Source organism: Gavia stellata, chromosome 3 (assembly GCF_030936135.1).
Source record: "Gavia stellata isolate bGavSte3 chromosome 3, bGavSte3.hap2, whole genome shotgun sequence".
Classification (NCBI taxonomy): Eukaryota; Metazoa; Chordata; class Aves; order Gaviiformes; family Gaviidae; genus Gavia; species Gavia stellata.
This window is the reverse complement of record NC_082596.1, coordinates 73,406,855-73,434,348: the sequence shown is the minus strand read 5'-3', so window position 1 is coordinate 73,434,348 and position 27,494 is coordinate 73,406,855. Positions and strand designations below refer to the sequence as shown.

At 40.2% G+C, this 27,494-nt stretch overlaps 1 protein-coding gene across 1 annotated transcript in view; it reads right to left on the bottom strand.

Moving 5' to 3' along the window:
• GALNT1 (polypeptide N-acetylgalactosaminyltransferase 1) overlaps positions 1–27,494 on the bottom strand; it is a 71,002-nt gene that overhangs the window by 35,811 nt on the left and 7,697 nt on the right. The window contains exons 2-3 of the mRNA XM_059835965.1: positions 13,094–13,322; positions 5,508–5,682 (exon numbers count right to left, since the gene is read on the bottom strand). Of these exons, the coding sequence (XP_059691948.1) occupies positions 5,508–5,682; positions 13,094–13,232 (314 nt within the window). The 5' untranslated portion in view covers positions 13,233–13,322. The remainder of the gene's footprint in view (positions 1–5,507; positions 5,683–13,093; positions 13,323–27,494) is intronic.

Genomic DNA, 27,494 nt, shown 5'->3' with positions numbered 1-27,494 from the left:
AACATACTTACTTCCTGAATACAGACAGTTTGAGAAAAGGACAGTTAAAAGATCCCAAATGTTATGCAGAACTAACTGAGGTACAAGAAGATGTTTGATACCCTTAATTCTGGCAAAATTGTACCAATTAAGGAACAAAATGACAAGGAAGATCTTTTATGCCAAGTTCTATAGAACCTGCAGCTTGGAGAAAGGGTTGCTAAGGTATCCCAAAGCTACATCCCAAAGCTTTCCACACTCCTCCTTGCTGCAGGTCTGCTTGGGGAAGCCCATCACCTTTCCAAGAAATCTCAACCTGCAAAATATGATACCCTCTTAGCACTGCATCATAAGCTCCAGTGGGGAACAGAGCTTACACAGAATCATAGGATCATTTAGGTTGGAAAGACCTTTAAGATCATCAAGTCCAACTGTTAACCTAACACTGCAAGTCCACCACTAAACCATGTCTCTGAGTGCCTCATTCACACATCTTTTAAATACCTCCAGGAATGGCGACTCAACCACCTCCCCGGGCAGCCTCTTCCAATGACGTCTGAAAACCCTTTCAGTGAAGAAGTTTTTCCAAATATCCAATCTAAACCTCCCCTGGTGCAACCTGAGGCCATTTCCTCTTGTCCTATCACTTGACACTTGGGAGGAGAGACCAGCACCCACCGCTCTACAAACCCCCTTTCAGGTAGCTGTGGAGAGCGATAAGGTCTCCCCTCAGCCTCCTCTTCTCCAGGCTAAGCAACCCCAGCTCTCTCAACCGCTCCTCACAAGACTTGTGCTCCAGCCCCTTCACCAGCTTCATCGCCCTTCTCTGGACACACTCCAGCACCTCAATGTCCTCCTTGTAGGAAGGGGCCCAAAGCTGAACACAGTATTGGAGGTGCGGCCTCACCAGCACTGAGTCCAGGGGGACAATCGCTTCCCTAGCCTTGCTGGCTACACTGTTTCTGATGCAAGCCAGGATACCATTGGCCTTCTTGGCCACCTGGGCACACTGCTGGCTTATATTCAGCTGGCTGTCGACCAACACCCCCAGGTCCTTTTCCACTGGGCAGCTTTCCAGCCACTCATCCCCAAGCCTGGAGCATTGCATGGCGTTGTTGTGACCCAGGTGTAGGACCCGGCACTTGGCCTTTTTGAACCTCATACAATTGGCCTCGGCCCATCGATCCAGCCTGTCCTGATCCCTCCAAAGAGCCTTCCTACCCTCAAGCAGATCAACACTCCCGCCCAACTTGGTGTTGTCTGCAAACTTGCTGAGGGAGCACTCAATCCCCTCATCTAGATCATCGATAAAGATATTAAACAAGACCGGCCCCAGTACCGAGCCCTGGGGAACACCACTTGTGACCGGCCACCAACTGGGTTTAATTCCATTCACCACAACTCTTTGGGCCCAGCCATCCAGCCAGTTTTTTTACCCAGTCAAGAGTGCACCCGTCCAAGGCATGAGCATGACATCATTCTGTCCCAGCTATGCCTCCACTGTTTCCAGCCTTGACCACTTGTGCCTGGAAAAGAAGAGCGTTTTAAGATGTTCTTTTCTAGTGTAAAAAAGTCAGAATTGGGTTTAAACTCTCACACCAGGGACCCAAATGTCTCCTTAAATATTTTATATATTCCACAAATTATTAAATAATGACTACAGCCTGGAAAGCTCAGCCTTAGAACACAGTACTCATTCTTCCTTTTACAGAGCAGCTTCCAAGTCACCTCAAACAGCACTGAGAGCAAAACCAAGTTATACCACACATACGAATTTCATGCATTTAACCACACCACTTACCAGCCTGAATACCGGTCTAAGACACATAGGCACAGCTGAACACCTCTTTTAGTCATTGACACCTATTTTATTCATTGCCTCCCTCATCTTCAGCAAAATCAAGGCAAGACTCTAGTGTTCCTAATCACCCATCTTTTACTCTTTGCTGTCATGTCAAGCCCACAGCTGCGTATTTTCCTGGCAACTGTGAATCAACTCCCACTTTGATGACTGATTCACAGACCAGAATAAGACATGCTTACAAGAATTATTCTATTAACAACTTAAAACCAGTCTGCTATCTCCAGCTGCTTGTTCACCCACAACAACATCCCTCCAGAGGTTGTGGCACTGTCAGTTATATTAGTTAGTTACACTAACATGCCGCAGTCCAGACAGGGGGAAGTATCCAGGCTAAAAAAGTTACTTCTGGTTTAATATTTTCTGTTAAGCATATCATTTAGTTGGGATAATGAGAAGAATAAGTAGAATAATGTCCCCGCTTACAGATACAAAATTACTAGCAATTCAGGCATATGTCAATGATTTTAAAGGCTCTACGTGCCTCAGTAATTTTGTGCCAAATAATAGACATGAACCTGTTAATACAACTGAGGCACAGCTCAGCAGAACACAGATTTCAACTTCTGTAGAGGTCTCCTACCAAGGAGTTCCCTGAGCTGGAGAAGTGCCTAGAAGTTAGTAAAACAGCTCACATTTTTGTACTTCTAGTAAGGAAACAAAATTTCTTGGCCAAAACATAAACATGATGTCAGGAGTGGGTCATCTATAGAGATTAACCTATGAGCACATGGAGGCAGAAGTGCAAGACAGAACACGTAACCCATGAAGGTGTTTGCTGCCTTGAGAACTGAGCAGGTACACAAACGTGCTTGCCTTTACACAGATGATGGGAGTTTGTTGGAACTAGAAGTTAAGGTGAAGGATAATGTAGACTACTTTAAAAGCTGCTCTCCAGCTGACAGGTTATGCCACCACCATCAAACGCATGTGGCAAATTGGTTCTGGCACACCTAATTCCACCAGCTTTTCAATGATTAACCATTAGACAAAACTTTTACAGACTTCTGTATTTCAGAAGAACTGACATGCTGGAGAACTATAGGACTTGAAATAGTCATTTCTTCCCCCCCGCACCACATTAAAGGAAGCCACCCACAAAACCTGTGAAGAAAATAATTACATGGTTGAACAGCTAAGTGTGCCTTCGAACATATTCTGCTTTTTCAAAACCTTGATTGAAAGTGCCACTGGCAGCTGTGCTGTAAGCACATAAATGTGGTAAGGAATGATTAGAAACTACCCATTCTCCTTCTCCCCAAACTATTTGCATATTAGCAGGGATCTAGATGGAACAAGTTATAACAGAAGCAACTCCACTAATGCAGCAGAAAGTTTTTCTGACCATGTGAGTACTTTGATTAATCAGATAAATACTTTCATAAGACATACATAAAACACCAGAGCATATTTATAGTTTTCACAAATCTGAAAATGGCTACAGTGTTCTTGGAAAGTAATATTAATCCACACAGATTAAGATACCCTTGCATTGTAAACACAGCATTGTTCTCAAATTTGCTGGGGAAATGTTAACACACTCCCCAACTTCTTAATTAGCGGGACCTTACAGAGTACACACTGAAAAGATGACAAAAGGAGGAACATTTTGGGGACCCTTTTTCTCCCAAAATCTACTAAACACGCACACAGCAACTAAATATTAAAATTGTTGGCAGCAATTTACAAAAACAGAAAATCCAACTCTGCCCTGAGACCTTACCTAAAATTTTATTCTAAGATTCCACTTTAAAACACATAGTATAGTGACAGTATTTGTGTCCACACAAATGGAAAAGAAAAACAAATGCAACATTACTTAATTTATAATGCATATCTTACTGCGAAACACAGTAACTGCAGAGCATGGCCAAGTGTGCAAGACAAAAAAATTCCTATAGATCAACTTGATTTTAATACCGTAATTTCATTTGTCTGCAAAAGCTTGAGTGATGCTTAAGAAATTAATTTTTAATAGTTTATAACAATTTCTCTTTCCATTTTTGGTTAATTCAAAGTCTAGACCTCACAAAGCTTACAATTAAGTCAACTTTTTAGATACACAAATTTATTTTCTTATCTTTATACTTAGACTATAAGAACTGTAGAATATATACACGCAAGTTTTCCAGTATGAATGCTGATAAACAGATGATTTTATTTAGATTCTTCCATAATTCCAGGGTCATAATGAAAAATTACTCATGCTTACCTTCCAAATAACCAACTGTTGTAACTATCATTTCCCCAAAGTTTTGTTAATTCCTTCCATTCATCTCTTCCAGAAAAAACATACAGAAGTCACCCCAAATTAGCATCCCAGCTTTGACAAGCTAAGACAAGTTGAGAATGCGAACTACAAGTTCTTAGCCACCATTTTACAGGGAGGCAATTTCTTATCCTATAGAGAGTGTGATAAAGGGTGAGACACTACATATGAATCTGCACGAATGCCAAGAGATCCCATTGCCAAGTTACAACCATGTTCAGAGCAATAACATGAGAGAAAAGGATATAACACCCCCCCAACAAAATCTATCAGTTTTGAAAGAAAACCCTGCAAGTTCATGATTTGCATTCTTCCACTATACTGAGAAACAAGCAAGTAGTGACCATAAAATCTGACTAATAATGTATCTGAAAATCAATTGAAAAGTTACATTAATTCAAACTTATTAAATCATATTTTGAGAAATATATGGCTCAATTATTAAGAACAACAGCACTACCAGGAACTCGCACACTACGCAGAATCACATTCATTACAATAGATGAAGGTACCTACAAACCAGCTCTTTATCACTCATTAAAATGAAAAGTGGTCAGAGCTTCATCTCATTCTTCTAATATTATCTTCTGAGGTAGGAAATGAAAACAAATTAATCCAGTAGCTAGGCCTTGTGCATACAGAAGCAACAGAGCTTCTAAATAAGTGGGGTTTCTATAGCATCTGATTCTTGTAAAAGAATGCAGATAACTGATTGGGAAAATCTTATTTCACGAGTTTTGACTTGAGAGTCCCTCTCAAACAAGAAGGGTTGGGGGTGGGGGAAGTTATCAGCTACTCTGCCAGAGAAGCCCCAGGAGAGTAAAGCAATTTTAGTTTTATTTAAAACAAGGCTACAATTTTCTTTTTAATTACTTATGAATCAAATAGCTCTGAAAGGATCAATATTTCAGAGGCAAGATCAAAAACAAACCAGATGGATATTAGAAAACATTATAATGCAATCTAAATGAGGCTTTGCACATTTCATGAGGTAAGAAATTTTTAAGGTATTTCTTTCTCATGATCAAATCTTTTCTATTTCATATAATGCAGAATTTTAGTCTGCCTCATTACAAGCAGTGCATGAATTTTTCAAATAAGTAATTTTTTCCTGAAATGCCAAGTCTCAAGTTAACTTTGTTTTCCTTCAACCAAGTTAATTTCTATTCCCCAAACAGGCTTCATGCTTGTAATCAGATTCAAAGTTAAATGACACTGCAGAAAACTGGTTTCTGCTGTTCAATCTTATTTTACAAATAAGCACCATACATACAGGAAATCCTCCTACTTTTCACTTCAACAGTAATATTGTGCAGAAATGAACTCTTGTTTTGGATCCCTCTTTGCACATTCTTCATTTAAGCAGAGTACATTTTTAATACAACATAAAGCACTTACCCTTCTAACCTGACATCAGGTAAAGATCTGTTGAGTGCAATCATTTCACTTGCCATTAAATTAAATTGATTTATTTTAAACATTTCTTTCATTTTTTCTTGCTCCTCTTTCGGAATGACCACAGGCTTCCCCATCTCTCCAGGTCCTTCATGTGGTTTTTGTATGGGTTCTGGAACTAAGAATAAATAAAATGTTGGTAACTACTTCTATGCTCGCTTTTGTTTGTTTATACTTTATATTACACTGTAGGAGTCTTCCTGTTTAAAACAGAGTTCTAAACCCACCAGGTTTTGGAAGTGAAAACAAATTTTCCTATTTGGGAGTTTAACAGAAGTAGTTAAGTGCTACTCTTAGAGACCACAATTCATTTGAAAAAACAGTAAGGGTTTACATCTATCTATCATCATGTCCTAATTGACTTTACTGTTAAAGTTATGGAACAACAGACATTTATATCCCGGATTGTTCTTGCACACACAAGCTTTTCAAGTAAAGTTGAATTTTCCTTTACAGGGGTTTTAGTAAACATTAAAGTAAAATTGTAACTTTACATTTATTTCCATATTTTTATTTTGACAGAATTATATTGGCATTTACAGTTTAGAAATAATTTCTCTTGGTTTTACTAACATTATTTTTAGTCAACGTAATTAAATTTTGGAGTTTAATGTTAGTACTCGAAACAGAAATAGTAACACTTGATATGTTTAAACCAAAGAAATCTTAAATATCAAATATCTGGATCAAACTGGTGAGTGAGAGAGGGAGGACAAAAGGAATACAGACTCTTGAATTATTTGGTTTTTTAAGCAAAAGAAGTAAAAAACCAAAACATTAAAAAAACCTGCTACATTTTCTTTAAAAATATCCATTTACTTTTCTCCTGAACTGAAATGTTTTAAATGCTCAACTACTGAATTTGAAATATATTACTCCTTTATAAATTCACTATAAGTTTTAATTAAAAAAATAGTAATTTAAGATCTAAACAGAGGAACAGGAGATATTTTAAAATAAAGGCACCAAAGCCCTCAGTAATAAGCCTAGCTTCAAATGATCTTTAATTTCCATCTAGGACAGCACTGTGTAATTAAAGCTTATGCCAAGAGCAAATAGCTATGTAAAGAATAAAAATAAGATTTTTAAAAAAGCCCAAGCCTTCCATCCTTGCTAAAACACTAAGGCTTAAAATATACACTTACTAATAAGTGAAACATTTTGCTAGTTTGCATTTAGCATTAATCAGTTACAAGCACAATGTGTTCCATGAGAAACTTTCATTTTCAAGTACCTGAAGCAACTGCACTAGTTGCATTAACGCAGTAACATTTAGCAGAGAAAATCCTCCCACCACAGAGATGCTTTCTTTTTACCAAACTCCCCTTGACTGCAACTTGAGCTATATAATACTAGAAGTTGCCAGCCAGCCATGCATACAGTAAAAATTGATAGAATCAGTATGTCCAAGCAGAACCTGAGCAGACTGATTTATGTGCTTGTTTTAACCCCGGGCTAAAATGAGCAAGCAGTTTGCTTTGCATCTTTGCCTCTTAAGAAAGTACGGTTGAAACCGCATCAAAACTTGCTGATTTGCAATTGCATAACCTTTTAAACCAGAATTTGTGCCTTTTGGGGGGTAATCAACATAAAATTATGGTATACAACAGGAAATTATTTGGGCTTAATTTTATATATTCAGCTTGGTTTCATTACGTAGGCTATCATAACTATTTTTATTAAGTGTACAGCAATTAGTATGTAGGTTCACTTGGACAGAAAATTATTAAATTATGAGTGTTCAACATACCTAAAACAATTAAACAAAAGCTAACAGAATATAGTTATATGTTAAAAAAATAATTATTCACCATGTTTTTCAGCATTCTCAGGAGCGAATGTCTTATTCTACCATATTTGCTACTTAGAAGAAAAAATAATTTCCTGTTTCATTTTTACTTCCAGTTATTTCTTAACTTTGTCTGAAACAGTTAAAATGAATAGCTAAATCAACTGAAAACTCATCTTTTGCATTTGCAGATCCTACTGTTAGATGCTAGTTTAGCACATCAGTGAGTTGGAACCAGATGTACAAATTCCACAGATTCATCAGTTGAATTTTTAAATTTAATTTAATTTAAATCATTAGCAAATATATACTAATTGATTACACATTTTACCTAAATAAATACCCCCTTCTGCAGAAAAATCCAGCAACAGCTAACTAGATCCACAGGTATTTTATAGAACTCAGTAAATGCAAAGACAGGCAAGCTTGCTGTACAAGCACAGAGATGACTTTCCAAGAAGAGTTAACCATCTTCTCTCAGGTTTCTGCATTTACAGTAATCTGTTTTCCCACAAAAGTGTGTAGTTTTCATATCAACACAAACCAACAACATTCTCCCAAAATGACTAATACACATTATTAAAAATTCAAACTACAGTGCTCTTTCGTCTGTTAACTATTAAAAAAGATATTTCCTTTGAAGGACTGTAGACATGTACTGACGACATACTTCTAACAAACAGTAATTTAATTTACAGATACAAGTTTCAGAGCTAAATGAATGACTTAATCATCACCTGATCCAACGGGAAATCTAGTAATGTTTCTCCTGACATTTCTTGTTTGTATCAGCAAACCATTAGTTTCAAAGAGGGCTTGATCTCATCCAGATCTTCACTAAAAGTCAGGAATTCTTTATGGACTACAAATTCTGTTTTACCAGGCAATATGCCTGATGAAAAACAGATACTTCAAAATCTAAGACCATCTAAATAAAGCCAGAAAGAGGGATGGATTCTTCCCTGACATGTCTTTAGGGGCCACAACAATGGTAAACTGACCAAAACACCAAGTCCAGTCACTTTTGGAGGAACCACCACAATTACAAGAAAGCTGTTTTGACAGATAAAAGTTCAGAGAAGTTTTGTCTCTTACACACACCACAGCCTTAATAGAACAAGACTGATTTATGATGAAGAGTTCCTATTTTCAAAAATCAAATCTGTTTATTATATCTTGAACTGGCTCACTTTGCTTCTTAGGAATTTTTTATGCAGATGAGAATATTCAGAACCAAATCACAACTTAGATATTCCATGTTTACAAAAGAGCTCAAAATTCAGAACACAAAGCCTTGATTGGCACTTGACAAAAATGACTGGTCCTAGCTTAAGTTTGTCATTGCCCCAAGAAAATATTGTAAATAGCAAGTAGCTGAGATCACAAGACTCTTGCAAAACCAATCATAGGTCTGAAAGAAATTTTTTTTTTTTTTTTTTTTGCAGGGCTTCTAATCATTACACAAGTGGAATGCCCCCTGAGGGAAAAAAAAAGGGAAAAAGGATGAGTCTGGAAGTTTATTTAGAAACTGCATGAAGTGCCAAAGCTGGAAGTTCCTTTGCAGTCACACCTTTAAGAAGCCTGTAACTGGGGGTAAGGAAGGACTCATTTGATCTTCATTTAAGTCAGGACCTCAGAGCTGACATACAGGATTCTTACAGAAATAAGACAGAGCTACACAAAAAAAATCTTTATTAGTAAAACCATAGTACTACATGGGAATTTTTTGTTTATAGGAATGGTCCCTTTTTGTATTGTTAGAGAATGGCTTGGACCCTTTCTTTAAGTCTAGAACTTGTTTACACTTATCAGTAAGTTCTATTCCAGGCTGTGAAACCTAAATTGCAATGCTGAACCTCCATCTGGAAACAGTGCTCAACTAGATATCCTATGAATTTCAGGTTTGGAAAAAACTAGTACGTAACTGGATGATGCTTACTAAGGTTCACTCATTTTCTTTCCAACTTGTAACAGCCTTTAAACTTACAGCAACAGCCTTCCATCATCAGCTATTACTCTTTGTGAATTTGACTCACGAACAATCAGTAATTACAAAAAGGGAACCACCACCCAGAAGATGTGCCAATAGAAAGGACAGCTGTGACAATTTGGGCAAGGGGTGTACACCATTCAGGTCAGCTGGATAGCTCCGAATAAGTGAGACAACCTCAGAGCTGAGCACTGGAGAGAGCTTCCCCCTTGACCTACACCCCCCTCTCTAGAGTGGTCGTGGTGGGGAGAAGAAAGAGCAGCAGTATCAGCCAGGACAAGCACAGGCTCCCTCTCAGCTCCCACAGATGGATGCTGGAATCAACACTGCTATGTGTTCTGATCCCACTTCCCCAGGCTACCTCCTGAAGATACTACTGTCTTCTTCTGCCGTGGTGGAGGGGGTGGGCAAAGGCTTAAGACTATGGCCAAATCATCCCACACAATAAAGTCCAACTATCCATCCCCTGGTACCACTGTAGCTCCCCAGTCCCATACTACCCAGACACCATGCCAGGCCCCCTTTTCCCAAATATCTCCACCCCAGCTCTCTTACAGCCTGGTGAATGCCTGTCCCTTTTCCACTTCACCTTTTGTCCCCTCATCTCCACGCTCGCATCATTTCAACTACCAACCCTCAATCTCCATGACAGCCAACACAAAGGGTCTTTTTAGGAAAAATTTCTTAATGGAAAGTGTTGTCAGGCATTGGAACAGGCTGCCCAGGGAGGTGGTTGAGTCACCATCCCTGGAGGTGTTTAAAAGACATGTGGATGAGGCGCTTAGGGATATGGTTTAGCAGTGGACTTGGTAGCATTAGGTTAATGACTGGACTTTATGACCTTAAAGGTCCTTGCCAACCTAAACGATTCTATGATTCCACTCATCTTACAGTTCCCCAAAATCATCTACACAGATTTTTCCACAGATTCACATTCACATTCCTTTATTATTTCTTATTTTGAGCAATTTGTAAAATGTAACAGAGGTATACATACAATGCAATATTAGACACACAAGCTGAAGCTCATGATTTAAGATGCTAATATTTTATGCCATCAATACCAAGGAGAAAGATTTTTCCCAAAGGCAATTTAGACCATGGCTCTAAGTCTCATTCTGAAAAAGAAACTCCCTCCATTTTCTGTATTAAAAACCTAAGGAAAACACCCTTCTAACTTCATGAAAGCCCAAACTGTCCAAAATTATCCTCAAAATCCTTTGCTCCTGCTGAAATATCTAAAGACTAATTTTTCCAACTAGGCAAGCACAGCCTAAAATAAACTTACAAACTCTTCAGAAAAACTTACTCATATGACAAGTAGGTTCATTAAATGCCATGGAATTCTTCCACGAATTGCAAAGAGAAGCTATATACCAGAGTGATATGGACAATGAGACAATTAAATTCAGAACACTTACGTAATTTATGCTGAATCAAGACAACTAAATCAATTATGGAAATGAATAGGGGGAAAGAAAGTGAAGTGAAAAAAGCAGATTTTGATAAAAGCTTCACAGAAAAAATAGCCTCAATGTTATCTGAGCAGATTCTAGGCATTCTGAGTGGGAATAAATCCACTACAGACTCCAAATCAGTAAGCTACCGGAACAAGTAAGAATATCTAAGATCAGGCATGCAACCAGGTTGAAAGGAAGTGTCACATTGTCAACTATAACTATGTTTCTAGCAGACATATTTCTGCACATACTTTACTACAAGTTAGTTTAAAAAAAACAAGAAAAACTTACATAAAACTATATACAAAGTTTTGTTCGGTTGGTTGGTTTGAGGTTGGTTTGTCTGTTTGTTTACAAGCCAATAAGATATTAAAAAGATATCAAGGAGTTTAACACACACAGGTTAGGGAAAGGCCAGAACGAAGGCTGTACTTAACTAAGAACTAATGTTGCACAGGGAAAGTCATAACACTAATCTTTAAAAACTGCAAATTTTCCCTCACCTGAAGGATGCCCCGATGTGTACTTTATGTGTAAAGTCATCTGAACTTTCAACATAATCAATATATCAAACCAAGTTTGCTATATATTGACTTCAATTGCTCTTTCTCAACAGCAAAAAAAAAAAAAAAAAAATCCTGTTTGCAAGACAGCTCTGAAGAAGTCTGGCATAAGTTGTCTGCTTAACATTGTGTAAAACCTTTGTGGGAATCCAAAAAGTGGATCCATTCATTAACACAATATCAGTCATTATCTTTTCCTCAAGAAAATTTCCCAACTTCTTGAAAAAACAAATAAAAAGACAAAAAAAGAAAAGACTAAGTCCCTATAAAAGACATACTTTATACATAACCCCAATTCATTTTCTCATCAGTTTCTTTTCCGCTTGTTGAAAAAGAAACCTAAAAGATGAAATGCAAGCAACTGAAAATTTAAGTCCCTTCTGCAAAACTCAGGTGAACTAGAACCTCTCTAAAATGTTTGCATGCAGTTGTGGAAACAACAGCTCAGAGATACTAAGCAGAGAAATTCTACATTCCTATACATTGTTGTTCTCTGTGGAGATCTATCAGTCTGTTTTCATCAGGGGCGAGGGTACCAAAACAAACCAAAACTAACATTTCCCAAACATCTCCCCAGTGTTATTCTGCAACACTGTTCTTAAAACATTTCAGAAAATTTCCCAGGGAGGTCGAAGTTGTTGACACCAGATGTCAACAGGTGAAAAACTTTTTTGTGATGGAAAGCATTGATTAATCTTGAGTACAGTTGGCTGATTAGACTTAAGATTGAACATCACTGCCTAAGTTTCCTATCGCAGCAGTGAAACAATATAGACACAGCCTCTCCAGTGGGAGAGAGGCCATACCACAAAATTAGATGTTTCACAAATGAACTGGAGGCGGCAACTGCCTGCAGTTCCAAATGCCTGTGCTGAGACGTTGCAGGGGTGAATTCTCCCCGCACCAACTCTTTTTCCCATGTGATCAACTATGATGCCCTCCTAAAAGTTGGCAACATGAATAGTACTGGCTTTCAAAAAACCACACTCAGCTCATTTAACTGGTACCCAAAAACTACGATGGCAGTAACAAAACAGAAAGTTATTCTGAAGAGGTTTAATATTGAATAACACAGCTCTCACTTCAAAGAAGAAGTTACATACATAAGCATGTGCATATGTGTGTGTAGATACATACATACGCACACCCCCTCATATCCATCACTTTTACAGCCAGGTTTATTCTAGGTTTTTTTTTCACAAATTTATTCCCATTACAACATTCACTGTCCCTTATTGCTATAGTCACGGGCCAAGTTTTGGGTTAGTTTTGTGGGGGTTTTGGGTTTTGTTTTTTTTTTTTTTTTTTTTTTTTTTTTTATTTCAGGGGAAGGGGGAGAAGTAAGGTTGGTTGTTGGTTTGGTTTGTTTTACCACCAAGTCCAGTGAAGTTAACAGTGCCTTTGCTTCCTCAGTGGTGGAAATTCAGAACATGCTTTAGACTATATTAACATAGCTTACATTCCTGAACTGCTTGTTGGGTATTTTTATTATTTTTCCATATACATTACTGCTTAAAATTCTACTTCTTAAATAAGCATTTAAGTCTGCAACATACATCTCAGGCAATATGCTTATTCCCTAGTCATTCAAAGAAACACTGAACATTGTGACACCTAAATGCTGATGCAATACTATATTGTTGGGGAAAAAAAAATTAATCAAATATTTAAAAGGAGTGCAATTGTAAATGAGCATAATTTAAAGATTACTCAAACAGAAAACTTACCATCTCCAGCAGGCAGGCCTCGTTCTTTTTTCTCATCACATTTGTTGCATTCACTGAAGTACAGCAATAGAAACATATCCAGAAGCACCCAAACCAAGGAGGTGGCAAGGACCACCTTGCAATATGCAAATTTTTTCATGGCACTTTAAGTCAAATACAAAAATAAAAAAGTATAAATAAAAATATCAACAGGTTGCTTTAATCCAGTTTGAGACACCACGTTCTATATCTGGAAAAAAAAGAAAAAGAAAAAATTTTAACTTCATTTTTAAGGTAACAATTTAATTACCAAATGCTGTATGTATCAAAATGAATGCTCTATGCAGTCCAATGAGATTAAGGGAACAGGGTCAATTAAAGCAGCATCACTCCAGTTCTTTACTATGTTAACATTCATCACCTGAAACATCAAAACAAGTGATCAAAACAGAGTGGAGAAGAGAAGAGTGTAGGCACATCTAATGAAATTAAAAGGAATTCTCTGGATCCCCTGGAAATCAGAACAAGCTAAATGAATGAAAACCAGGAACATCTCGGGAAGCCAGGTATCAGTCTGTACTGTGTGAAGCCCATGGCTAATATTCTTCATGCTCCTCCCAGGTAGTACACACCGACTTTCTGGGCCCATCACTAGGAATGCTAGTCTACAAATGCCTGTATTTTACATAAAGTCTAACAGCACATTGTACCTTCGTCACAAAGACAAATGCTTTGCTTTCAGCAAATCAAAAATAAACATCCCTTTTGGTAAAGTCACACAGTAAGCAAAGTGAAGAAAGTACGCACAAGCCACCGTGATCACTTAATAGGCATTCAAAGCTAAAGGTATCAGCTAATAATTTTGATGCTTAAAGTGACTTTAGTAGTTTAATGCTTGATTATAGAGCAAACTTGTATACAATTTTCAACATGTATGCATTAAAATTTTAGAACATCAATCTTTGAAATTCTCTTTTGTCCTACTCAAATTACAAGCAAATTTTGTTACAAGGACTGCTTATATTTCCATGACTGACAATTGGGTAGGGCAGAATCAAGAACAGCTTTGAGCTTGTTCACTTACACTGAAATATGGGGGTTTTTTTTATTTTTTACCAACAGGTTTCCCACCAGTGCTGACATGTTTCCATACAAAATACTCCCGAAGTATTTCCCAGTGGGAATAGCTTACTAGTTAAAACCAGAATTGCAGATATTCTTAACTTGTAAAATAAATGGGAAATAAGACTCTTCAAAAACACACTAGAATGTTAAAATTGACATACACACAGTTTCTCTTACATGTTTCAGCCCAAACTGAAGAATTTATTGGAAAGGAGAATTTTAATCGTAAGCCAGGATTATGCAAAAACCTCACGAAAAACCCTTTATCATTAAGGCTACCCTTTCTTTAGTATTTCATTGTCATAATTTGATTCCTGCCTTCCCCCACTCCTGCCCCCGCTTCTTGAGGGAAAATACTATGACATCCCTCTTCTAAATATAGCTTATTTCTTTTTACTGGCAGCAGAGACATTCATGTCTCCATGCATCCCTATACACTTAAGTGGCATTGGTTTGGATGGCATAGTAACATAGGAACCTGTAGCCTTGCACTTGTACAAGACTGGAAGTGTATATATCCCTCTGCTTCCTGCATAGGTGCGCATCAAATGCCAATTAAGAGTTTTGTTTGGGACAATCTCAGTTTGCATCTATATAGTTTTGGTATACAGGGATGACTACATAAAATGAAGAACTGCAAAAGTATCTGTAATTAACAACTTGATGATAAAATAGCAGATGAAATTACCATAACAAAACATTAAGTGAGGTATGTTAAGAAAAAATCCTGGGGGTTGTTTGTTTGGGTTTTTTGGTTGTTGTTTTGGGTTTTTTTAAATAGATGGATGGGCCTGAACTCTGGATCTTGGAGTTGCACTATAAAGCTCTATAAAACCATCAGCTTGGTCATCAGGAGCAGCAAAAGAAAAATAATTTTTTACAGACTACTAAGAGAAGAACAGAAACCAAACCATCATTACATCATTACACAGTATCTGTTTTCTCATCTTGAGTGCTGTATGAACATCCAGTCTTGTCATTTCAAAAAGGATATAAAAGGATTAGAAAGGACAAGTGAAAAGGGCAAAAGGATGAAGACAACAAGGAATACTTCATCATAAGATGTAAGTGAAGAGAGTAGCATTCTTCCTGGCTGGAAAAGATGTAACCTAAATCAAGTGGTAGGTCTATAAAAATCAAAAGCTGCATGGAGATGGTAAATAGGGAACAACCATTGCCTGTTACTCCTACTTCTTGTATTGGCAGAAATCAAGTGAATTTAGAGGTTAAAAACAAAAGCCAGTGTTGCAAGTCTATTCATCAGCTATTAAATACCAAGTCCTCACCCCTACTTCAGGCAGTCCCTGACTGTGACCCTCAAGTCAGTGCATGCTAGGCGAGTACAGTGACAAAGTATCATTATAATTTCCCTGTTCTCTTCCCTAGATACACACTATCAACCACTGGCAGAAACAAATACCGTATACAGACAAAATTTGCCTGGCATGGTACAACGGTAGCTAAACTCTCTATACAATAGATTCCTCCTTTTGCTTTAATTCGGGACACCATAGAAATGATCTGGCGAAGAATCAAGTCATACCACCTCCCTGCTTGTACTTAAAGAATACAAATACTAATTAAAATTAACATGTTTTAAAAGAAAACTAAGTAAATTCTTGTAATCTCAGACTTCAGAGATATTAGGCTATAAAAGAAAGTGTAAAACACACAGGAGCACAGTGCTTAGAGGTCCTCAAATTAGCAAGACACCAGCAGGAGAACTGTTATCTAGACTTTCTGTCCATAAAAATATCAACTATATCAAGTGTTTTAAAATGCACAGGCTGGCACTATATCTGCTTCTAATACAAGAAAATTCCTTTGAGAGTTCAGTGAAATGTCAAAGAGACACTTTGTGAATACTTTGAATTCTTTGAGGGTTCAGGGAAGTGATCAAGAGACAGCAATGCAAAGTTCAACACACACCAGGTACCATCAGTAAGGCCTTCCCCTCTACCTCTAGACAAAGGCTCTCACTCCTTTGGGCAGTTTACCATCTCATGAATTAAACCCAGTGGTAAAAAAACCAGTATATGACAGCATTTCCACTGTCTGCTTACCAGCAGAATTCAGGAAGCACAGCAGTGAAGCAGAGGGGCCCAGAAACTCTGCTGAAGCAATTGCTCTTAGCATATCAGAGCCTTGACCCAGACAGACCTCTGGAAGAGGATTCTACCATCCAGGGCCTGAGCTGTAAGAAATGCTAGGTACCCCTCTCTGGTGCTGGAGCAGTGGTGGTGGCCTCACCCATGGGAGGGGTGCTCTTCCTGAGGTGCTGCGTTTTCAGTGGAAGGAGCTACAGGACAAAGTGGGCAGACTGGTCCACCATGAAAAAGGGCAAACAGTAAGTAGACAGGTCTTCACAGAGACCTTGCAGCACCACAAGTCTGTCTGAGCCCCTTGATGCAAGGAAGAAGAGAGAGCTAGGATCTACTCAAAGGATGAGTAGATGGAGACTCCCAGGATGGGGGCTGAGTAAGGGACTCAGGAAATTAGTGACTTTTGGCAACAGAAGGAAAGCCTGCATATGTGCATTTCCAAAAGTTATACTGCCTGGGATGCTGTTGAAAGACTGATGAGTGCCCGAGTTCAGCTCTTAAACAACCATCCCTTGGCTATCTATTCATGTATGAATCAATGATACTGCCAGGTGTGAACCTGAGCATATGAGCACTGACTGCAAAGCTCGGGGGGGGGGGGGGGGGGGGGGGGGGGGGGGCGTGGATAGAGTGTAGCAGGCATAGGACCCAGGTACTGCTCTCCTCAACTGCACCAGTGTGAGGGCAAGATTTAGGCAGGAGTGCACACAGCCTATCAACACCTGGCTGCATGGCTGGTGTCAAAGGCAGGCTTCTAAGACCCCACGACTCGCTTTGAGGAATGAGGGCTGATGGCCAGGATCTGTGTGACAAAGTGAAGCAAGCAGCATCATGGAGAGGCTCTTGCACCACTACTGTGAAATACACAGAAGGCAGAAGCAGAGCTACTTTGGAGGAATACAGAAACATCTCCTGAGCATGTGGGGAGGTGCTCAGGGAACCCTGGAGTTCAAGTTCAGAAGAAACAAGAGCAGCAACAATAAAGGCACCTGTAAGGATACTGGCAAAAGAAAGGCTGAGAATAACACAAATCCACAGCCCAGTGGGGCAGCAGACTTGGTGACAATGGGTGTGGAAAAGGCTAAGATACTCAGTGCCTTTTTTGCCTCCTTTGTTATTGGGTGCCCCAGATCAGAATCTAGTGGCAGAATCTGTGTGAGTGAAACTAAACATGTGGTACAGACAGAGTCAGGGATCTCTTAAGCCACTTGGACACGTGCAACTGTATGGTACCAGATGGGAGGCATCTGAGGGTGCTGAAGGAGCAGACTGATCTTATTGCAGGGTCATTCTCTATCATCTCTGAAAGGTCATGGTGATCCAGAGAGTTGCCTCAGGATTAGGAAAAAAAGTTGTCATCAAGAAGGAAAAGGAGGATCTGGAGAACCATCTGCTTGTCAGTCTCACTTCAGTCCCTGCGAAGATTATGGAACAAATCCTCCTGAACTTATATCCACACGCAAACAACAACCCCCCCCCCCCACCCCCCCGCCACCCCCCTGGGAAAAAAAAAAAAAACCACAGAAGGGCAACTGGCAACAGACAGTACAGATTCACCAAGGGCATATCATACTTGACCAACCTGGCAGCTTGCTTTAAGGAGATGATTGGTTTGGTGAGCAAGGGAAGAACAGTGAATGTTGTTTACCTTGACTTTAACAGGGGCTGTGACAGTCTTCCAGAGTACTTTGTCAGAAGTGAGTGAGACGTGACCTGAAGAAGTGGACTACCAGGTAGGTGGACTGCTAGCTGGACCACCAGGCTCTATGGGTTTTGACCAGCAGTACAAAGTCCAGCTGACAGACATTCACTAGTGGTGTCCTTCAGAGGTCAAAACTGGAGCTTATCCTGGTTAGTGTCTTTACTGAGAACCTGGGGGATGGGACTGAATGCATGTTCAGCAAGGTTGCTGGTGATACCCAACTGGGGGTGGACCATGTGGACAACACCCTGGAACAGTACCTTGAAATGGCCCTGGGTAGCCAATCCAAGGGACATCCAAGGCCTAGAAAAAACAGGCAGGTTGAAAACCTCAAAAAGTTCAATAAATGCAAGTACAAAGCCCTGTACCCAGCACAGAATAATCTTATTATCCATATACGCTGGGTGTCAAAAGGCTAGGAAGCTGCTGTGCAGAAAGAGACCTTCGGAACCTGATCAAAACTTTAACATGACTCAGAAGTGTGTCCTTATGGCAAAGAAAATCAGCTGCACCTATAAACAAGTCCAGTAACCACAGCAATAACCCCAAAATGCATAGATTTAGTAAGTGCCCTTTGCCACTGAGTAATGTAATAAAACAGAAGATTTTTTACAAAACCAGGTATTTTTCCTCCCTTCAAAATACTGGATAATAGATAACAAACCTTTACACCATGGAAGTAAAGAGAGTATTAAAAACACTTTGGAAAGAGTAGAAACAGAGGCTGTAACTTATCAAGAATAAAGTGAAAGGAGGAAAAATGGGTACATTCAAGTCTTGTTACTTCTGAAGGTCAAGTGATATTTTTTTTTCCCCCCCTGACAAAATCCATGATACACTTGACACTATAGAAAAAGGTCATCTTTAAAATTACTGCTCGTATAAAGTGCATTGTTTCATTTTACCACCTCTTTTACCAACACAGTTGGCATGGGGAAGAATGCTTACTCTTTTCAGTATGACATAAGACTATTCAGTCATTTTTATCCTTGGACCAACTTCATCTTTGTTTATACTAGTGATCAGTCTTCAATACGACTTTGTAACAGACTTGACAAAGGACTTCATTGCCGTTATTCAACTAAATCAGAATTCTACACTGGATGTGGCATCTAAACAGACACAGCTGATGTAAAGTTTGTTTTCCAGACTTTCAGATATGAATAAAAAGAAGTTGGCACAAAGTAAGGGCTCATCAAAATCCTGACACAACATTTGCTATTTCTAAGCTATTAATATCAATTTAAACCAAATGGAAAGTTATTAACTGAACAGCATCTAAGGAAAGATTAATGGCCTACACAAAATTTAATTTTCAGCTTCTCAGTCTATTTAGTAATAAGGGACAAAGGACTGCGTACTCTAAGGTAACATATTAGGAATATGCATAGATTTTTAAGCAAACTTCTAATAAAATTAAGCAAAAACAAATTGTCAACATAAGCATTGTCTAAAACTCCATATATCTGAACTATTACTGAGGCCTATCCAGTTCAATCATAGAATCATTCAGATTGGAAAAGACCTTTAAGATCTCAAGTCCAACTGTTAACCTAACACTACCAAGTCCACCGCTAAACCATGTCCCTAAGTGCCTCATTCACACATCTTTTAAATACCTCCAGGAATGGCAACTCAACCACCTCCCCGGGCAGCCTCTTCCAATGACGTCTGAAAACCCTTTCAGTGAAGAAGTTTTTCCGAATATCCAATCTAAACCTCCCCTGGTACAACCTGAGGCCATTTCCTCTTATCCTATCACTTGTCACTTGGGAGGAGAGACCAGCACCCACCACTCTACAAACCTCCTTTCAGGTAGCTGTGGAGAGCGGTAAGGTCTCCCCTCAGCCTCCTCTTCTCCAGGCTAAGCAACCCCAGCTCTCTCAACGGCTCCTCATAAGACTTGTGCTCCAGACCCCTCACCAGCTTCGTCGCCCTTCTCTGGACACACTCCAGCACCTCAATGTCCTTCTTGTAGTGAGGGGCCCAAAGCTGAACACAGTATTCGAGGTGCGGCCTCACCAGCGCCGAGTCCAGGGGGACAATCGCTTCCCTAGCCTTGCTGGCTACACTGTTTCTGATGCAAGCCAGGATGCCCTTGGCCTTCTTGGCCACCTGGGCACACTGCTGGCTCATATTCAGCTGGCTGTCAACCAACACCCCCAGGTCCTTTTCCACTGGGCAGCTTTCCAGCCACTCATCCCCAAGTCTGGAGCATTGCATAGGGTTGTTGTGACCCAGGTGTAGGACTCAGCACTTGGCCTTTTTGATCCTCATACAATTGGCCTCGGCCCATTGATCCAGCTTGTCCAGATCCCTCCGAAGAGCCTTCCTACCCTCAAGCAGATCAACACTCCCGCCCAACTTGGTGTTGTCTGCAAACTTGCTGAGGGAGCACTCATCCAGATCATTGATAAATGTATTAAACAAGACGAGCCCCAGTACCGAGCCCTGGGGAACACCACTTGTGACCGGCTGCCAGCTGGATTTAACTCCATTCACCACAACTCTTTGGGCCCGGCCATCCAGCCAGTTTTTTACCCAGCAAAGCATATGCCCATCCAAGCCATGAGCAGTCACTTTCTCCAGGTGAATGCTGTGGGAAACAGTGTCAAAGCTTTACTAAAATCTAGGTAGACTACATCCACAGCCTTTCCGTCATCCACTAAGTGGGTCACCTTGTCATAGAAAGAGATCAGGTTGGTCAGGCAGGACCTGCCTTTCATAAACCCATGTGACTGGGCCTGATCACCTCGTTGTCCTGGACATGCCGTGTGATGGCACTCAAGACGATCTGCTCCATAATCTTCCCCAGCACCGAGGTCAGGCTGACAGGCCTGTAGTTCACCAGTTCCTCCTTCCAGCCCTTCTTGTAGATAGGCCTCACACTGGCTAAAACTCCAGCCCACTGGGACCTCCCCAGTTAGCCACAACTGCTGGTAGATGATGGAGAGTGGTTTGGTGAGCACTTCCGCCAGCTCCTTCAGTACCCTTGGGTGGATCTCATCTGGTCCCATAGACTTGTGGGTGTCTAAGTGGTGTAGCAGGTCGCTAGCCATTTCCCCTTGGATTGTGGGGGCTTCATTCTGCTCCCCACCACTATCTGCCATCACAAGGGGCTGGATACCCAGAGAATAAATGGTCTTACTATTAAAGATTGAGGCAACGAAAGCATTAAGTACCTCAGCCTTTTCCTCATCCTTTGTCACTGTGTTACCCCCCACATCCAGTAAAGGATGAAGATTCTCCTTAACCCCCTTTTGCTGTTAAAGTATTTTTAGAAACATTTTTTGTTGCCTTTTACAGCAGTAACCAGATTAAGTCCTAGTTGGGCTTTGGCCCTTCTAATTTTCTCCCTGCAAAACTTCATGACATCTTTGTCGTCTTCCTGAGTTGTCTGCCCCTTCTTCCAGAGGTCATAAACTCTCTTCTTTTTCCTGAGTTCCATCCAAAGGTCTCTCTTTAGCCAGGCCAGTCGTCTTCCCCACTGGCTCATCTTTTGGCACATGGAGACGGCCTGCTCCTGCACCTTTAAGACTTCCTTCTTGAAGAGTGTCCAGCCTTCCTGGACTCCTTTGCCCTTCAGGACTGCCTCTCAAGGGACTCTGTCCACCAGGCTCCTAAACAGGCTAAAATCAGCCCTCTGGAAGTCCAAGGTAGCAGTTCTGCTCACCCCACTCCTTACTTCTCTGACAATCAAAAACTGTCATTTCGTGATCGCTATGCCTAAGAAGGCCTCCAACCACCACATCCCCCACAAGTTCTTCTCTGTTCACAAACAACAGGTCCAGCGGGGCACCTTCCCTAATTGGCCACCCAGTTGGCTCAGCTGTGTCAGGAAGTTATCTTCCATATACTCCAGGAACCTCCTGGACTGTTTCCTCTCTGCTGCATTGTATTTCCAGCAGACATCTGGTAAGTTGAAGTCCCCCATGAGAACAAGGGCTAGGGACTGTGAAACTTCTCCCAGCTGCTTATAGAATATTTCGCCTGTCTCCTCATCCTGGCTGGGTGGTCTTTAACAGAATCCCACCGTGACATCTGCCCTGTTGGCCTTTCCCCTCATTCTTACCCATAAACACTCAACCCTATCGTCACCATCATTAACCTCTAGACAATCAAAACACTCCTTGACATACAGGGCTAGCCCACCGCCTCTCCTTCCTTGCCTGTCCCTTCTGAAGAGTTTGTAGCCATCCAGTGCAGCACTCTAGTTGTGCAAGTCGTCCCACCATGTTTCCGTGATGGCCACTATATCAGTTTTCCTGCTGGACAATGGCTTCCAGCTCCTCCTGTTTGTTGCCCGTGCTGCGTGCATTGGTATACATGCACTTTAGCTGGGCTATTGATGCCACCACCTTTTTGGGAGGAGAGGCCATACTTCCTGTGTGACTATTCTCAGGCACTTCCCTGGTTTCTAGCACATCAACAACCCCTGCATCTTTGCAGCCGCATGGGTCTCCATCCCCTACCTCCACTGAGACAGCAGACCAAAGCTCCTCACCAGCACACCTCCCCTCAAACACTGGCATGCCACCTCCAGGCTTATCTTCAGCAAGCCTGATTTTATCCCTTTCCTCCTTCACATCTAGTTTAAAGCTCTTTCAATGAGTCCTGCTAACTCCTGCGCCAGGATCCCTCTCCACCTCAGAGACAGGCATCCCCCACCTGTCGCCAGCAGGCCTGGTGCTGTATAGAGCGACCCATGATCAAAGAATCCGAAATTCTGGTGGTGACACCAGTCTCAGAGCCAGGTCTTGTTCTGCTGGCTCCTCCTGTTCCTTCGCTTGTCATTCCCTGCCAAGGGAAGGATGGAGGAGAATGATACTTGTGCTACCAATCCCCTGACCAGACGTCCCAAGGCCCTGAAGTCTCTCTTGACCTCCCTTGGACTTCTTGTCGCAACTCCATCACTGCCTACCTGAGGAATCAATAATGGATAATAATCTGAGGGCCGTACCAGGGTAGGAAGTTTTCTTGTCACATCTTTAACACGGGCCCCAGGGAGGCAGCAGACTTCCCTAAGGAGTGGGTCTGGTCTGCATATCAGGCCTTCTGTTCTCCTCAGGAGAGAGTCCCCTATGACAATGACCCATCTTTTTTTCTTTATGGAAGCTGATTTTATGGAGGGTGTAGGCTGGCTTAACCTTGGTGACACCTCCAAGCTAGGTGAACCCTCATCCTCGTCAGTGTTTGGTTCCACTTGCAGAGCCTTCTACCTATTATGCAAGGGTACCTGGGAAGGTGGGGTAGTAACAGAGGGGGCTCGCCTGCTGCGCCTGGCGGGAACTTGTTGCCATTGCCCCCTGTCCCCACTCCATTCTGCTGAGTGGAGAGATGAAAGGGAGTCTTCCGTATCCCGTGCCCTGTCTGCTTGTTGGGCCTGTCCCAGGGAAGGTAGGGTGCGATTCCAGTAGTCTCTCGCACTCCCTGATACTCCTCAACCTACTCACCTCCTCCCGGAGTTCTGCCACTAAGCGGAGGAGGTCCTCTAATTGGGCGCGCCTCCCACAGCTGTGCTCGCTGCTGCCGTCCGATAGTGGCATCGGAGCAGGGCACAGCCTGCAGCCTGACACCTGGCTGGCAGCGTGTACCCACCGCAGCTCTGTCTGGGAGTATGTCTATATTTGAAAACAGAAGTGATGCCAATACTAGACTCAGGTTTCAGAACTACTTTTGCTGCTGTGCTGGTGTATTTTTTTTTCTTTTTACTGGCCCACGCTCTGTTAAATCGGTTTTAGTGCTTGTTTGCAGAGAACTCATTATCATCAGCTCATCAGTAAATAGGTCAGTTTGAGGACAAAGCATTACCTAGTTTCAATGTTATAAAAGCAAATGTAAAAAACCATTCCCATCAGAAGGTCATCCCACCACCTGCGGAAAACAAGTGTATTCTGTGTTGTCTTCACAGAAACATAAACACATCTGGTAAATTTCATCAGCAAGAAAATATTCCTGAGCTCAAGGATGCCAGTACTCTTTTCTGCTCAGAAGTTAACGCTAGAGAAGTACTCTTCGTTGGGCTACACTTGTTTGACAGATTTTGAAAGATTTTAGTATTCAAAAGTCATCTGTTCAGTGCAATTCAGCAACAGTAAGTTCTGAAGAAGTGGTGAGAGAAAACAGATCATACTAGTCTGAGCAGTATGAAAACAATTCATTAAAAGCAAGCCTACTCTTCAGAAAAAAATCTGAGAAATGTAGGTCAGTAAAATCAATTTCTATTCTTCTTGCTCTGTGTAGGAAGACTACACTTTTAACTCATCAGAAGCGATTTTTCAATGCATAAGTCAATTTTTTAAATTGATCATTTGAAAAAACTATCAATTATGTTTCTAAAACTGGTAGGCCTTGCAATGAAGGAAGACTAAACCAGAAACATAGGAGTAGCTGACTACACTTGAAAAACAAGGATGAACTTCATATACAAAGGCAGAAGATATTGATTCATAAAGGCTTTCCTACAGATAAATAAAAATGCATAAATACGCTTATAAAAGTAGAAGCTCTTGTGAGATGAAAGTCCAGCTCATCACATAGAAAAGCAATGCCAAAAATGGAACAGGTATGCACTCCGTCCACAATTTCATCCAACTGTTTATAACTGTATGGAACTAAGTCACTGTGCACTTGAACCTCTGATTCTCCCAATTTAGAATCATAGAATAGTTTGGGTTGGAAGGGACCTTCTTTTCTAAGTAGTCTTTACTTAACCTCTAAACTTCTATGATTAGTTCTAATTACTTCTACAAATACACAGTAAGAAAATAACATTTCTAAACTGAGCAGAAACACTTTCAAAACCAAGCTCTTCTTTCAGTTACTGTAAGAAAATTAAAAGACCTTGCTATTTTGGTACCTATACTTCTCAGAAACACCTTAACTACAATCATTTAACTTCTGAGAATAGTTTATCATTTTGCAAATTAGTGCTTAACAGTTTCTTAAATGAGTTTGTAAGCAGCATGTACTATCTTGATTAAACCTCCTCAAAATTTTCCAAGAAATCAACCATTTGGTCAACACTTTCAAGCAGTTCCCACTACTACACAGTCCTTCCCGATTCTCTTCCTAATCAGCATTATTTAAAAAAAAAATTATCATTTGCCGATTAATAACTACCTCGTATGGCCCAAATATTAAGAACTATAGTTTACCCCCATTTAGTAAAGATTAAATATGTGAAAGTTAATTGCAACAGGGACAAGGACATGGAAATTATCAAACCCAAGATTAAAGAAAACCAACTGAGATTACCTTCTCTGGTAAAACCAGGATGGCCTGTATAATCCCTTCTGTAGGGCCCAGAAACAATTGCCATGTGAAATTTCGAAGTGTGATAGCAGAAAAGTCTGGTAATTTACTACACATGCTAGCTGAAACAGGCATAAACGCAAGGATATTCAGAAGTACAGCAAGTTGTCCAAACATATATAGTTAGTTTAACATAATAAAGTATATTAATACTGCATTAACATACTATACATTAGCATAGTAATAAATATAGCATATAGTACATAAATACTGCAAATATTTCTAGAACAGACTGAGTGAATGACCAGGGATATAAGTAGATCAGATGTTGAATAAAAAGCAATACAATTTTGATAAAATTAGAACAGCGTAAATTTCATTCAATCTATAACCCACTTCAATGTTACTGCTGCCAGCTAGTGCAAAACACTTTAAATATAGCTCCCACAAGGAAAATTGTTATTTAAGGTGAGGAAGATCAGGATTAATGCAAAAAATAATGTGGATAAACAAGATGATCACAAGAAAGACTGCAAAGGCTTTAAAAAAAAAACTTAGTAGGCTGACGAGAATGCACCTTCGACACTCTAGCAACTGTTTTCTTTAGTAATCTTGGTGCTAGGTCTAGGTGAGCAATCTTAAGACTTATTGCTGTTAAAAAGGAACCAGGGATAAGGTAGGAAAAAACATGGCTTTGTGGTCTGAAATAACAGATTCTTTGTGGTCTGGAATAACAGATTCGAGATGACATTTAATAAAATACATTCAATAGTATGCATTGGAGTATGTAACTTTGCTATCAGCTGAAGCATTTCAATAAAGCAAAGGCTCATAAGAGTGACCCTGTGAGCTGCCACTGTCACCCAGTCATGGATAAAGAGCCAATGAGATTTTTGGATGCATCATTTAAGTATTCTCCTTAGATATAAAATCAGAAACTGTTGTATGATGCACCAGTATTCACCAGGGAAGGGCAGAGGGAGACCTATGTATTCAGCAAAGAAAATGTTTCAAAGCAGAGCCCTGTGGATTTATAAGAGACCACTGCAGGGGACTGGACACAGTGATCCAAGCGGTCCTTTCTACTCCCACTCTTCCAGCCTGGAATTCATAGAAGAGTAATGAACACAAAAAGGCCTAAATTAATTGTTTCCAGAAGCAAACGCAGATGCCAGACCTTTGTCATAAAACTCCTCCATACCAGCTCAGTGTTTGGGGTTGGGGTTTTTGGGTTTTTTTTGTTTGTTTTTAAGTTGGTCTTTTAGAAGGGAAAAAAACCAAACAAAAAACCCAAATATCCACACTCATGGATTCCCCTAATGCCAAATTCTCCCAACAGATTGTTTTTGATAATAAAATAAAAGATTATTTACAGAACTCCTCAAATGAAAGTCTTTAAGTTACTTTTTTTCCCCAGTCGTAGCAAATACTTTTTAGACTGACTTTAAGAAAGCCCTATCTTGCTTGCAGGAAGAAACTGCAAAAGGCAAGGTTTCAAAGGACCAGATGAACAATATTTTAATCAAATAATAAAAGTTCATAACCAATTTAATCCACAGATTTTGGATTTACATTCTTTTTTACAACAATTTTTGCTATACAAGAAAAAGAATAAATTGATCCAGGAGGGAGACAAAATATTCCATAACAGAGTATCACTGTAAATACTACAAGAGCTCAAGAGGATAGCTAAAATTTGGAAACCAAGAATACAATAAAAGTACAGACTACTGCTGTCCTACAAACAGCTTAAATTCACTACAGTCCTATTGCATGACTTCAAAGTAGTTTTGAAATGACTGAGGCAACAATTTCATTTTTCTGTCTGCTTTTCAGGTTGAATGAAAGTTATCTAAAAATAGACAGACTTATTCAGGGATCCTTGAGACACTTCCATTCTCTCAACTGCTTTGAGATTTTAAATATACTTCTATTATGCCCAGTGAACAATCAGTATACATTACTTAATATTGCCAATCCTATTAAAAAACCCCAAACTTATACATCTTTTTACAGTACTGCTTCAAATATTAGGAGTACATCATTAGTTCAATTTAATTACAACACATAACAAAATGAATACACAGATATATAGTGAAGCCAATAGCAGTAAGTTTTTGCATAGGCATTAAGTTATTGGGTATTACAGTACTGGCAGGGAAGTTCAAAACAAATCTTTTCCTTCTTACATTGAACAGCAGATATTGCCTCTCCTGACAGGTATGGCATAGGCAATCCT